Source organism: Pseudopipra pipra, chromosome 8, assembly GCF_036250125.1.
Source record: "Pseudopipra pipra isolate bDixPip1 chromosome 8, bDixPip1.hap1, whole genome shotgun sequence".
In the NCBI taxonomy this organism is placed as follows: Eukaryota; Metazoa; Chordata; class Aves; order Passeriformes; family Pipridae; genus Pseudopipra; species Pseudopipra pipra.
The window spans coordinates 19,674,846-19,689,927 of record NC_087556.1 but is presented as its reverse complement, the minus strand read 5'-3'; the positions used below and the strand labels follow the sequence as shown (position 1 = coordinate 19,689,927).

The 15,082-nt window shown below is 39.5% G+C and overlaps 1 protein-coding gene across 2 annotated transcripts in view; it reads right to left on the bottom strand.

The window, feature by feature from the left end:
- Positions 1-1,784: 1,784 nt before the first annotated feature.
- Positions 1,785-15,082, bottom strand: part of LOC135418027 (lipase member M-like) — a 33,232-nt gene continuing 19,934 nt past the window's right edge. Inside the window, exons 1-10 of one of the 2 annotated variants that reach the window (XM_064662837.1) lie at positions 12,198-12,475; positions 10,623-10,734; positions 9,364-9,481; positions 8,499-8,697; positions 7,686-7,795; positions 6,871-7,007; positions 6,208-6,354; positions 5,091-5,162; positions 3,678-3,749; positions 1,785-2,506 (exon numbers count right to left, since the gene is read on the bottom strand). In XM_064662837.1, the coding sequence (XP_064518907.1) occupies positions 2,273-2,506; positions 3,678-3,749; positions 5,091-5,162; positions 6,208-6,354; positions 6,871-7,007; positions 7,686-7,795; positions 8,499-8,697; positions 9,364-9,481; positions 10,623-10,734; positions 12,198-12,214 (1,218 nt within the window). In that variant the 5' untranslated portion in view covers positions 12,215-12,475 and the 3' untranslated portion in view covers positions 1,785-2,272. Of the gene's footprint in view, positions 2,507-3,677; positions 3,750-5,090; positions 5,163-6,207; positions 6,355-6,870; positions 7,008-7,685; positions 7,796-8,498; positions 8,698-9,363; positions 9,482-10,622; positions 10,735-12,197; positions 12,476-15,082 lie in introns of those variants that run through there. The other variant, XM_064662836.1, reaches the window with a different exon arrangement.

Below are 15,082 nucleotides of genomic sequence, written 5' to 3'. Positions count from 1 at the left end.
ATGAGGATCAGCCTGTTCAGCCAATTCATTCACAAGTGTCTTCAGAAGAACTTGTGTTTCATCACGGGCTGATGAGCATTTAGAAGAACACCAGATGAAAGGGGTGTATTCTTGGGAACACCATTGCAAATGATATGATACCTTTGACTAGTGGGGGAAGGAAAAGAGTGAAATAACAGGATGTCAGTGAAGGCACAGTATCAGTTCTGCTTTACATACAAAGTAAAGAATGTTGTTTGGGATAGTGAAAAATGTAATTTGGTATTTTCTCAGTGAAAAGCATTATAACTTGGCTTCTCTGATGTCTGTAAGTGACAACAACTTTCATTAAACCATAAATTAATCACTCAGAAGGACTTCTGCAACATGATGCCTCATCCCTCCTCATGTCCCAAGGTGAGATCAACAGTCCCCACAATGTGTCCATTGCTGTTTGCCCAACATGCTTTTACTGATTTTCCAGAAAATTCAACACCCTGCCTTCTCTATGGTGTCTCAGGTAGTAAAATAGCTGTGCAGTTGCAAGCTCTTTCCTAGGTGACTTTAAGGAATGCTCTGGCTACTTTCACGTATATTGCAATTTCATTTACCATTGAAAGTATGGAAAACTTATAATGTAAGCCTCAGTCCTCATACATTTCCCCTACAAGCAGTGAGAAAGAGTGACTCTCTGAAGGGTATTTGACTCCAGGAATTTGTATTTGGTGTAAGGAATGTACTTGTCTGGAGGAGAGCTGTTTTGTTTGGATCAAACTCTAGTTACATTTGTAAAGCAAAAGGAAACAGAACAGGCTTCAGTAGTGGGCTTAGAAGATGAATCAGGCCTGTTGTTTGTTTTGGAAGGGAAAGGTGCAGAAGTGGCAACAGCCATGGTTAATTTGTTTGGCTAATGAACCATTACACAGAGTGAGGCACTGGTCTTTTGGTCATACAGTGTCACCAGTGAACTGTCTTAGTCTAACAGCTGTACCTGCCCTGGATAGCATCCCAGATTTGGCCCACATTAACATTTCATTCAAATGGAGAATGAAGTTGTCATGCTGAAAGGAAACCCCTAAATGCACTGTGTTTCTTTTCACAGTGAAGCTAATGGCATTTTATTGTGGAGGGATGGTGACCTATAACACTGTAACCTAATAACCATGGAGGTTACCCTTCAACTGAGTGGTTTTGTGCAGTAACTACCTCTTTGAAAGAAGATTGGTAGAGTCATAGTTATCCTGGGAAATTAATAGGATGACAGTTTCTTCAGCACTGTTTTGAAAGCAGCCCTTTTCAGTAGTGGTCAAAGTGCTCTAAATACCCATGGGGTGGAGATAATGGATTCTTTCTAGCAATGTTTGGGTGCTTTTCATTTTAGTGTTTAAACTCCAGAGAGGCTGCTCAGAGCCACGATAAAGGTCAGAACAGCTCAGCTGTGTGGTAGCCAGTAGCTTACATGGGAAATAAAAGGAGATGTGAGATTCCTGCTGAGTTCAGGGTATAACTTTGAACTAAAGTGTCCTGTGGAAGTGTTGCCAAAATAAAATCGGCTCCTTTCTCCCACACTGGAAAGATCATGTACACAGATCCTGAAAGTGTTGTCAGCAGAGATCGAGTTTGTAAATATTTCCCTATTTCAGGGTGGGCCCTGAACTCAAGTTTCCCAGCTTCCAAGTGCATGCTTGAACCATGAGACTGGCTGTTGTTTTCTGTTGGGTCTCCCTGTGTCCCTTGCTCCTCCTCATGAAAACAGTGAGCAGTCCTGTTTAAAATTAAGACAAACCATCTTCTTTTCAGGAGTAAGGGTTTTTTTGTATTAATTCAGTTTCTGCTTTATGGTTATCATCTCATTTAATAAGAAAATTAATAAATACTACAACTGTTAGAGCTAGTCTTGGCTTACACTATGCCTTTAAATAATTGTCAAACCAATAAACTGAGAAATAATATGAAGAATGGAAAACATCTTGAGATCACTGACTGTATCCAGAGAAAGTAAGTGCTTTTGTTACTGTTACAGCCTAAAGAAGAGAGCAGGCTGCAAGCAAACCCTGTCCTCTGTTAGCAAAGTATGGTCATCACAGAATCTAACCTGTATCAATCAAGAAAGTAATACAGAAAATTGCCAGAAAATATGAAGTGCACTATCAGGATGCAAAAGGCATTGGAGTGACAGGGGGTGTGCAGGAGGAACCCTTTCTCTGCCTCCAGATGCAACAGAAGGCTTTTTTTTCATACCGAATGAAAGTGAATATTGTTGAATGAGTCAGGTAAGGCTACTGGTTGTGGGTTAAGGATACTTCTGCATCAGATCAATAATTTCATTGTACATATGCAAAGGTGCATCCAATCCCCAGATAAAATCCAGGTGTGCCCATTCAGGAATCTTCTTGTGATAGATAAGCTTCTTAATTTTAGACAGTAAAACGGCCGCATCCTTGGGATCTGCGAGCAAGTCTTGTCCTCCAGTCCACACTGCAGTTGGTACAGTCATCTCTTCTATGTTGTAGACAGGAGGAATAGTCTAGAAAACATGAGACAGTACAAGAATGAATGTCCAGGAGAGCACGGAAAACTTTAAATGTCCATTTTGGGCTTTCTTCTGTCACTTTTCAAAGTAGAGGTGCCTAAACCAAAGAGGAAGGAAGTTCTCTTGCTCGCCTATCACTGCTCAGCTGATAGCAGTGTCAAAGGCAAAAAGCCTCCTGGGTTGACAAAGGGTTACTGTTGGGTCTTTGCCCTCTCAACTAGGAATCTTAGGGCAAGAACCTGGAACAAGACAGAAGATGTCAGGATGCCTCTGGATAAACCCCCATCATGGTCCGTTTGAAGTGCTGGTCAGTCCCAGAAGACATGAGCTAGCTAGAAAACACATGTGACAAGGATGAAAAGGATCATGGAGTGGCTTCTGTAGGAGGAGAGGGAAAGTAGCTTAGGACTTCTGAGTTTGGAAAACAGAGGCCAGAGCAAGTACAGGAGACAAGATTATACAATCACAAATAGTATGAAGAAAGAACACAGGAAGTATTTATCCCATTACTTCTCATAACACAAAACCTAAAAGGCATCCAGTGACTTTCCAGGAGCAAGCAAATTCATGTCAAACCAAAAGAAGTTGTGTTTCATGCAAACCATAATTAAAACATGTAGCTCGTAATGACAGGTTGTTGTGGAGACCTAAAGGGTAGGAGGGTCAAGGATGGGATTAGAGTCCTGAATGGAGAAGATGTTCCTCAGAGTCTTCTTGAGGAAAAAGTCCTTTTGTCTCTGGCTGCCAGAATTTAGGAGTGGCTGTTAGTTCTTCAGTTGTACTCTTCCTAATATTGTTTCTGTGAACTCTCATGCATTGTCAACTGTTTCAGATCCACTACTAGGTAAGATGTCTTTATTCTTTTCCATTAATTTTTTTTTCAAAATCCATTTTATATAATTTCTGCCCTTACTTCCTCTTATTCCCATTGATCATGTAATTAAAAAGTTTTGCTCTTCCCTGCTCTCTTTCTTCCTTTTAAAATGTATTAAATTTATTATTTCCATTAGTGCTTGTATGCTTTCTCCACTGACCTCCCAAGTGAAAAGTAGTAATATTTTCATCTACTTATATTTTGAAAATATGTCTCCTCCTACACACTTGCTCTCTTCCTTTGTGCTTCTGTGATGTCCAAGGGTGGTAATATTGTTTCACCAAAACATACCTGTTGGTATTTTTCCATGTTCTTCTTTGAACTTCCCCAGTCATAAGCTTGGAACTTCCCCGAGCGGGCCACCTAGAAGGGTGAACAAGAGAAGGGCAGTTATAAAGCCATTATTCAGGAAGTTTGTGTGTTTTCCTGCTGAGCCTCTGACTCCAATCTAAAGCCCCAACAGAAGTTCTTCTAAGAGCTATGAAAGAGCCAGTAGTAAATTAATTAAAAATGTCAAACAGTGAAAAGGAGTCAAATGTTTTTGTCAGAACCAAAAAAATCATCTCCTCTGCAGAAAGACCCAGAGGTGTCCTTGCAGACAATTTGTTCAGGTTGGAAAACTGCTAATAACAACTACCTTCAGCAAGTTCCCCTCACTGCTACTGTCTTGTCCTCTTCTGACAGTCGTGTTGCCATCACTCAGCTCTATGAGTGGCTCCATCTTATTTTTTCTCTTCCCACTCTATTTTAAGTACAGAAATCACCATTTCTAATTCTTCTCATGTGCTCCTTGGCTTTGTCTACAGCATGGATTATTACTACTGTGAGAGACACCTTCAGTGGGATCTTAATTTTGGAAGTCTGTTGGCTCCCTGAATAGTAATAACAGCAAGGACAGTGAAGACTCAGGAATATTACTTCTGCATGTTTGTGCTTGCCAGTCTGTGGCTAGATGCTGAATTACATCTGCGTCAGTTTGCAGAACTTCCCCCACTGTGTTTTTGGGACCCTTTTTCTTTACAGGTCTAAGTCATGGTTACAAAAGCAACTTCATCAAATCTAATATCTTATTTGAACAGCCAAAACTATTGTTTAATTTTGAGTAAATACCTGCGCAGATGTCACTCAGACATACTCATGTGTTTGCTGTGCTGAAAAGTGCATTCACACTCTTGCAAGCTCACTGTGCTCAACACTGCTTCCTGCAGTGCAGCCAGGAAACCAGCCTTGCTACAGGGGCTTCTGTGAGTGAGCCCAGGCTTTATGAATCCTGAAAGTGAGCCCCAACACAGAAAGGCAGCTCCCATCAGCATTGCTGCTGCAGGAGTACTGTGGCAGTACCTTGTAGGTATGGGATATAAAGAGTCTACTAAATAGTTTACTATTTATGGTTATATTGCTATCCAGACACTGAGAGCTTTGAAAGCAAGAGATGAAACTACATGGACTTTTACTAGTAAAATTGATCATTTACATAGCAGTCTAAGTCCTGCTCATTTCTTCATTGCACACTGGAAACATGACTAATGTCTTAAGCGAAGTTCTGTACAGAACTGTGGACATCATTTATAAAAGGTACTAGATACCCCATAAGTTACATGTGTCTCCAAGAAATAAGCCATGGCTTCATAGCAGGATATCTCTAAACCTCTCTATTCACCCCAAGGTGAGTATGTATTTTGTCTTCCAGGGGTTTGCTCATACCTGACTCCAGTGGACTATGTTCTGCACAGAAGTTCCAGCGGAGGTTTGGGCAATATACACATTGATTCGGTTCTGAAAGAAAATACTCAGTGAGCACTCTCTTCTTCCCTTCCATTCAGATGTACATCAAAACATCTGCTACAGCAGTGTCATGGATTGATAAAACCAATAGAAATTGGAGTGGTGTGATTGGAGACTCCTTCAGATTTACTCCAGATATGGCAATGTGTTAGGTTAAGAGTAGCACTGGAAGAAAAATCCCCAATCAGAACATTTTCCAGTATGACTGAGAATCTAAAAGAATCTACAGGTGGAAAGTATAGAATAGAAAGTCAGCAATTTAGACCCCAAACTAGGTGAGTTTTTTTCAGAAATCTGTATCAGATCCTATGTGAGAGAGCATCACTCTAGGACAGAATAGCAAAGGGAAATGTAATTGCCTTAGGAATGCATGACTATTTGAAAGAAAACACACTCTAGTCCTGCCAGGTTTCTTAACAAGCTGCTCTGCAATTCCTCCTCGGCAAACACACTCTGAGGCATTTTTTCAAAAATGCTGGAGCAAAATTTTGATGTGGTCTGACCTAGAGCTGAACACAGCATGAGGTGCCTAAGTATGTCTTAATAACCCCCTACAGTGTCTGCCAACTCTCTCTCAGGTATCCCCAAGGTATCTTGTGCCTCTGGGCATGGAGGAGGACAAGGGGAAATATATGTGCTCCTTACTCTGTTGCAAAGAGAAAACATGAAGTGTTTTATTTCTTCTTCTGCAGTGTGCCAGCATACTAAATATTTCTCATGAGACCAGTGGCAGACACAGTATGAACCAGGAGTAAAATGTGCCCTGGGTGAGGTCTGGCAGAAGGCAGACTACAGAATTTTGGGGGGCTCTGAGCAGCTGTTGACTGCAGGGATGCTGCCAAGTGCTCTTCTAAGGAGTGAGGCAGTGGTCCCCTGCTAGTGATAGGGCAATCAGCACATACTGCTGTCCAGTAGCGGGGACTGTTCCCTGCAACGTCACACTAACAGAAATTCAGGATTTACACTACAGGACAGAAGGTGAGTTTTGGGAGCATAAGCTTAAACTCTCAGTAGAGTTGGCAAGAGTTATACATACCACATCAATGTTTTTCAAGTTACAGCCACCCAGACTGAAGAAGACACTTCTACAAAGGCTGGCAAAAGCTCGGTGGCTGCAGACAGGGGCTATTATCCTTGTTAGACCCTCAGTCTGGGGAAGGAATTCTCTTTTGCCAAGCATACCCTGTGAAATACAAAGTAACGTTCACTTAAGAATGTACATTGTTCCTCTTCTCCAGCACTGTCAGTGGTTCTTGATGGCTTTTCTCCATTTGCCAATTGATGTTCCCACAAACAAGAAAGAAATAACTTGGTTTTGCATTGCATCAGCCTTCTTGGGCATTACTCAATTTCTGTTACATCACTTTTAATGAAGAGATACGTTAAACATTAACTCCAATTCACAGTTAATTTTAAGCTTGCATATCAGTTGTGGTTTTGTCTACACAAATCTTGGACACCTTCGAGGGTCTGCATCTCTGTGCCTTTCTGGGTGACCCATCCCAGTGCTGCAGTATTGCCTTCGATAGAAAGTTTTTCTTAATGCCCAGTCTGAACTTTCAAAGGCTTCAGCTGTAAGGTAAACCTACCCACATGCAAATAAGTAGACTTCACAAAGCCCTATACTTTCTGTTTAACCATTTTAAGAGCTGAACAAGCAAGTGCACAGTTAAACAGTCAAAACCAAGATATCGCATACCCTGAGCACTTTTTCAGGAAGGTAGAGGAGTTTCGTGGCAGGGCCTTTAGCATACTTGATAGCAGTGACAGGTGCCAATGCAAAATGGAGTTTGATTTTTTGAGCCAGCTCTGGCATTGTTGAAAATGCAATGAAAGCTGAGAAAACAAAAAAGATGAGTTAAAAAACCATTGTTTGTACATTTTTTTCATTATTAATAAATGCTATTCTGCAACTTCAAGCCTACAAGCAACGTTATTAGTTGCTCAGAGACTATGGTTCAGTCTAGATTTATGTGAAATCCCTCATCTCCGTGAGTACCAGCTTGTAGGTTTTTTCCCTTTTTGGAGAAATTTCTATATTTTGCCTTTGCAGCTTTCTTGCAGGCCTGTTTAAACAGAAATGTATACTTCAGATGTATATTCATGCATTTCATATGAGGAGAAGTTGTTTTGCTTCCTGTCAGTCCAATTTCATGTTTTCTTTTTTTGTGTGTACATCCGGTCCAAACTAGCCAACTTCTCTGTCTGTACTCTCATCTTCCCATTTTGTTTATTTTGGTCAACTGACCAGATGCTGTTGGGCACACCCCTGCATCTTGGAAAGAAGCAATTTTCACGGCCCACAGTAATTTCCAGTAAAATTTTAAGTTGACAGACTTCCAGTAGCAGTGCATTTGGTCCATTACGTTTTACTGTCTTTATAATAAATGTAAAATGTGTTTTTCACACCTGTAAAGAGTAAATGAAAACCCCAGGTACATTCAGTAGCTCAGTATCTCAAATCACATTTTACTCCTGTTTTTCTGAAGCATTCATCTGTTGTGTGTAACTTACCGTTGGTAGTACCTTGTGAATATCCAATATAGTACAACTTTTCCTGTCCTGTTTTCTCCACAATAAAATTTATTGCTGCTGGAAGATCAAACCTTGCCATCTCATCAAAACTGCAGTCAGGAGATTGAAAGAGAGGCATGCATAAATGAAAAATCAGACTTTGAATTGAATTCCCATTTTTCTTAATGGCCTGTCAGCAAAGAAACAGTCTGAACCATTTAGTGAATCATTCATCTGTTTTCGGTTCTGTGTTTTCCTGACACTGGATATGGAAGATACTATTCAAGATTTTCTGGGGTAATTTCTCCCTTGACTTTAACAGAAGGACCAGAGCTTCAAGAAGTGTCACGTTGAATTGTAACTGAATATACAGAAGAAACAGGTGATGATATAATAACAGAGCTCCTTCCTTGGAATCACACATTTTATACAATTTGGCATTAAAAAAAAAGGTCTGTTTCTAAACGGTCATTAAAATAAATGTAAAAATTATTTACATTTTTCCTTCTGCCACTTTTGTGATATTGTAATATACAGACTAATGTTTCTAATAGCTGCCAAAATTGCCTCCAGGGCACAGGAATGGCTTGGAGATCACCTGTGCAGGTTCCTCTGAGTTGCTCTGCTGCTATGCCTCTAGTTTGAAGAACCTGTTCTAGCAGTAATTAAAGTAGTCTCCATTGCTATTACAGTTCAAATGCACCTCAGCAAAAGTGAAGGTAAAGAATGCTTTTTAAAAGGTAGGATTTTTGGCCAGCTGAAATTAATATGTGAGGATGGGCAATGGATATGCCCTTCAATGGTTCTGTCTACCTGAAAGCCCAGAATTCATCTTGATCAATGGAATATTTTTGATGTTTTCTTGACCAGCGATTCCCTCTGCTATTTCCCATCCAAACGTCAAAACCAGCATCAGCTAGCATGAAGCCCAAGCTGTTGTTGGGCAGGTTTGTGACCCAGTTACTAGCATCTCCCAATAATCCATGCTGGAGAAACACAACAGGTTTCGAAGCTGAAAAGCAAATCAGAAACAAAACAACAATTCATAACTTTTTTTTCATTTCCTTGTAGTTGAGGGATATTATTCAATACTGGGATTTGTTCCTGCATCAACTAATCATAAGAACAAAACATCCCTGTGTGTAAGAGAGAACTTCTAAGCTTCTGTAAGGATTTACAGAAAGATCTGCCTGACATCTAACTGGGCACCCTCTGGTCATTGTTTGTGTAGCTCAGCTGCTTCAGCTTGAGATTCTCAACTCTGATACAGAGAATGAAGGTGTGGGATTGTTTGCAGAGGTTTCCTTTACTCAAAATATGAATCAGCCACTGATATTAACCTTGTGTAAGCAAAACCAAAGCAAAATTAGAAGCCAGAACTGCTTTCTCGTGACAGGCTGATTAGGCAGATTACAACCTTTATCCTATTTTTATTTTTTTTTTTAACTTTTACTCATCAACTCTTATTAGGAGGCATATGCTTCATATTATAATGGATTTTTATTATAAATAGGTATATTTGACATTTTGTAGATCTTTCAGGTTGTTCAGGGCAGCCAGAATGCTCTTAAAATTTCACTCGTATACAAGCCTTGGTGGACATTATACAAATACAAGGTATCACTTTTTAGAGCATGCCCTATCTAGGCTGGTCTTGTGTCATATTAAAGAACTGTACCTGAGCTTCCTTGATTCTGAGTACTGTAAGGGATTCTGTTAATGGTAATGGTATAACCATCTTCTGTCATCACTTCATACTGCTCGCTGGGGTACCCTTTGTAAGTAATGAGCTCATTCTAGAAGAGAAGGTACAAATGCATTTGCTTGCAGAACTCCATTTCATGTATTACATGCATAAGATAGAATGAAGAAATGTTAGAAAGCAGATTGGGCATTTAATCTACATATATTAAGCATCTGAATAAAGCATCATCAGACTGGATATTGTAACCCTCAAAAACCCAACAAATTTCCTTTATTCTTTTTGTTATATCTAGGGTTTTACCATTCAGTTAAAATATGTTGTGTAAAACTTGTATTATACTCTTGCCATGCAATCATCACAAGATCTTGCATTCTGATGATAAAAGAATCACTATAAACTCATAGCAGGAGTTTATGAGCTGAGATAAGGTGTGTGGCTGAGATGAGGAGCTGCCTGAGTGCAATGCTCCTGGTCTGCTGCAATGGAAGCTGTAACCAGTTTATTTAAACTACCTTCAGAGAAACCCAGAAAGCTTCACAACCACCCTATTGTGAACTGCATAGATTCAATGAGTACTGCTGAGAAGCTGACTAAATTATGAAAAAAACAAGATCGGGCAGTTGCAGAGTCATGAGGGAAATCACTAGCACAGCCCATCTTCAGATCTGAAGTAAATATTACTTTTGCCCGGTAACATTCAACCTGTTTTTTACAAAAGAGAGTTGTTTTTTATAACTTGTACTCAGAGAATTACTCAATGTATTTTGTCATGCAGGACAGAAACCCCAAGATTTTAAAAAGCGACTAAAGACCTAAACAAGTTTGCTTGGTGAGAGGTGTTCTTCTGAAAAGCTGGCCATTTCTGATCTATGCTGGTCACCTCTAGTTATTTAGAGATTTCCTTGCTGATGAAATGTTGACATTCCAGATGGTCATTCTTTCAGATATGCAGAAAGTGCCAGCAACAGCAAACTGGTAAGTGATGTGTAAAAGGAAATTAACTCTGGAGATTTACTAAGGAAGGGTGTTTGCCTCAATTTCTATCAAACAGATGTGCTGTTAGACATGCAAACAGAAGAGAATAGAAGAGAAAGCAATACTATATACAGTGACTACAGAGGATAGGTCAAATAAAGCAGCTTATCTACCTTGTTCTTTCTAACACTTAGAAACCTCTCCACTGTAAGACATGCACTACGTCCACCCTCAGGTCACTCCACCGAGCAACTTACAACATTCATAAATGCTTCAGGATCCACAGCTCTCTCCATTCTTCTCAGTTCTTCTGAATAAGTAACTCCCTGAAACAAACACATCACAGCAACGAACAGCCATATCTTCTCTCTGCAAAAAGCGATACATTCATCTGTCAGTAGTCCCGCTCTGCACTTGTAATCCAGACAGGTCCCTGAGGAGGGAAGTTCTGCCTAATAGTAAATGGAGCCAGTCTGGGACACTCTACTTGTTAATTAAACAGAACAAAGCTGATTTCAAACACCTATCTGAGGGAGTTTGGCAGCAACCTGGGTTCTCTGCTAACATGTGGATCAGGATGTTGCTCTTGACAGGGCAAAAATATCAATGAATCCAAGAAAAGGAACAAAGCTTTTGGAGAAACGGATTTCCCTCATTTGTCTGAGAAGTAGGTCACTTGCATTACCATACCACGCATTTGTTCTGTGGATGAATTTGGAAACATTTCTGGCTAACCCTGGAAACAGGTGTTATTGGGCAACTTGTAAGTAAAATCAATCACTGTCAGTGAAGTTTTCAAAGTGCAGACAAACAAGTTATTCGATAGTTAGCTGAAAAAAGCAAAGACAGTAATAAAAAGAAATAAAAAAGTAAATAAAGTGAAAAAAGTAAATATCATTTAATCAAAAACTTAAGAACCTTAATAGAGCAGTTACTTATAGTTGCCTGGTGAAAAGTATACAAAACTGCTCAATGGCAAAATTTTTTCAACTCTGTAGGATGAGGATGGAGAAAGGAAAAAAAAGCTTTGCTAAATCTAATGCTAGGTAGAGACTGAGTGCAGGGACATCCAGTTTTGTTCAGCAAGTAAGGAACAAAAAAACCTGAAGGGTAACTATGTTATGTGTGCTTAGATGCACAGACAGCTCCACTGTCTGTGAAGACCTACATACTCATAGCTCAAAGAAAATGCAGTGTTTGAATCAGCATCCTCTCTACATGACACAAACCCCTGGAGGCCACATCTGAACTTCTGTTGTCCCAGTAACAGATCTTTAAGCCAGACTCAATCAGCCAAAAAACCTACTGCATTTATTGTTCTACTAATCAAGAAGACTTCTAAACTTTTTTTCCAGAGTAATATGATAGCTTATTTTTTTCTTATGACAGAACAACAATTTATATTCTAACTTCGTAGCACTACATTCTGGTACAATCTGTGTGTTGAAAATACTTGGCTCCTTTTGCAGAAAAAGGAACAGACGTTTAAAAAAACTCTGTTTTACCGAGCTAGACTCCTTTCTTTTGGTTTAAAGCTGCTGCTTTCTTATTCCCTCACTTTCCATTTTCCCATACCTCTGCAACTATCCCACAGTTACCTAAATTCGTGGTAGGTGAGCCAGGCTACTCCTCTTTATCCAAAAGGAACTTTTAAAGAAATAGCCATATGGTCACATATGAGCCAGATGAGTGACAAACAAAACAACACAATGAAATACATTTGTTTCCAAATATTAAAGCAAATCCTCAAGCTCAGGTTTGATACCATCTTTTGCAGCTCCCACAAAGTCTTCATCAGTTTTGGATCAGAAATAATTGAAAGCATTACCAACCTTGCGCCAGAAGTCATGAGTTTGGCTGAGCAACTGTGGCTATTGAAGAATAGAAACTCAATTCCTGGCTGCTAGGAAGTTGTGCTGGGTAAAGATGGCAGTGAAATGATGGTCATGCACTGCTTTTTCCCCAGTCATGCAGCACCTTGACAACAAGTAGCTATTTCTTCCCCACTCCTCATTCCTTCTACTATCACTTCAGCTTTTCCCTAAGGTAGCACCAGAGAGAGGTGACTCCTTTTATCCTTAAACCTCGTGCTTTCCAGCTCCTTAGCCACAACAGCTATAACAAGGCTCTTTTATTATCACAGATTGCTGGATTTTTAAGGAGAATACCAGCCTCTGTGGAGTGGCAGAGCAGGATCAGGAATTTTGAAAACAAATATATTCATAGATATACCTTATCATACCTAATGAAATTGTCAATAAACCTGCAACAATTTTCTCTTTTACTAACAACCTACCAATTCCAGCTTCTCATGTTATCTGGAAAGGATGGAAGGAACTCTGACTCTTCATACCTCTACAGATGCTATTGCACATATTTTTCTTTTATTCTTTTAATGTTCTTGTTGCTGTTCTATAATTCTACATTGTTGCAGGAGTGGTTTCAGGACATTTTCCTCTATTTATATTTTCATCTCTCAGATGGCCATAGAATTCAACAGATTTTTTCTGAATGAATAGTTACGAAACTAGTATGCTTTTCTATAATCTGTATGGACTCAGGAAACATTACCATAACGGGCAGACTTGTGTCAGTGGTCTCAAGCATACTGGGAGTGGGCCAATATTGTCCAGCAATGGAAATTAAGTAGGTAGTTCTGAGTAGACAGTTATGTCTTCGGGATAGTGGCCTTTGTGAGGCTCTTTTTGTGGAGCCATGTTTCACCACAGGAGTGGTGTCTTCACTACAACTACAGTACAAGCTTTGCAGAAGTATGATTGAGTTGAGGCTTTTTTTTTTCACTTATGTACTCTGGTATAAACTTGGTGGGTTTTACATTCTGCCTTTCCAGCATGGTATTTTTAAATTTTTAAACTAATTATTTTTTCTTGTTCATTTTGCTATACTTGTTTGTCCAAATATTCATTCTGTCTTACAGATACTGTTCATCCACATAGAACAGATCAGCTTAAACACTGAGATGAATGTTGAGCAAGGTTTTGAACAGGCTTTGACATTTCTATTTATTTTATAGCTTGCATGCTTTCTTCTTCCAGTACTGGCTGTTGTTAGGACTAAAAATATTTAATATATCCTTAAAAGTTATTTTCTTTAATATTTACAGATCAGAAAGAAAATCTCAAGAGAAGACTTGTTCCTACAAGACTTGTTATCAGGCCTTCAAAGAGAAATAGAAAGATCTGAGTTCAGTTTCTGGCAAGGAATTAGGAGAGGAAATGATTTTCAAAGAGCTGGTTTAGGACATGGAGTGTTTTCAAATATTGACTCTACACATGGGATGGGGTGTTTTTTTGAATCTTCTCATTATTTCCTTCCATATACTCTAAGTTCTTTCATCTTCCCTCTGAGAAAGGCAGGTTTTCCCCTTTTTAAAGTCTCAGTGTCTTTTGAAGCTTGACATGAATTTCATGAGTGAAGTGTTTAAATGCATACTTGCCTTCGAGTACCTCATGCTATTCTAAGTCATTAAGATGTGCTATTAACTCGTGGTAAACAAAGCCAGCTTCATTCTTTAGTGCAAAGCAATGCTTCAATGACAAAAATAACTCAGTAAAAAAAATATTGCATGAAAGGACAAGGCATAAATGGCATAATACCATAAATAGCAAACTATTGGATAAAGTCATTGCAGGTTATTGGCAGTACGTGTTTGAAGTGAGTGTTTGAGGTGGGGAAAGAAGATGAACAAGAGTGGGTATTGGGCTGATTTTCTAAAAAGATTAGACATGCACACTGTTGTAAACTAACAGGTTTCAGGGGAAGTTACTCACATTATAATCAGGTGTAGAATTAAGTGGAAATGCTTAAAGGTTGAGATGTTGCTGTGAGAGGTGTGGTTGCATCTTCACAAATGTAGTCATATGTAAATGAACTTTTAACTGGTCTCTCTAGGTGCCCTTATATAAATAAGTGTTTCTGTATAAATTGTTGACTACACACTCAGTTTATGAAAGTCAACTCCTTTCAGTGCTCCTTATGGATGAAAGCCCCAGCAATGTCCAGCATATAATTGCTAGCATTTTGATGTTTTCTGTAAACTTTTTGCTCTCCCCCTTCTCTCCTATTTTGGGAATTAGACCTGGCTCTGGAAGTGACTTAGGAATGAAAGATATTTGTATACAGCTGAATATAGCAGTTCATCATGGATCAAATATGTCCTTTTGGCTTCTTCATCCAGCTAGTGTACGTACTTATCAGAAACATTTGGCTATTTTAAGTATGTTAAGGAGGGCCTTTAAGGGGAGGTATGCTTTATTGAGAGACAGACTTGTTTTTGTGAAAGCTGCCATCCAGGAGTCTCCAAGGGAACATAAAGCAGCAAAAAACAGAAAGAACCCCTCAAGCACTCATATGGCTTTAAAAACATTTCATGCCATAATGGCGCAAGCAGTTGCTTCTTGAGAGTGAGTAAAGCACTGAGAACTAAGAACAGGGTCTAACAGTGTGCTCTCCACAGTATCCCTGGGATAATACAATTAATAATGCAACAACTGCCCTCAGCCACCTGCCCCATACTGTTGCCTTGGCTGGACCACTGTTGGCCCCCAGGACAGGTGTATTTCGGGGGGTGAAGGCAGACCTTCCCTATTCAGCAATGGACCCTACAGGTCCAAACAGTGAAGGAATTCCTCCCAGTGGAGTCCACACAAAGAGAGACTGGAGTGCAAAAGCATAAAGCACTAGTGAGAACAGCTGC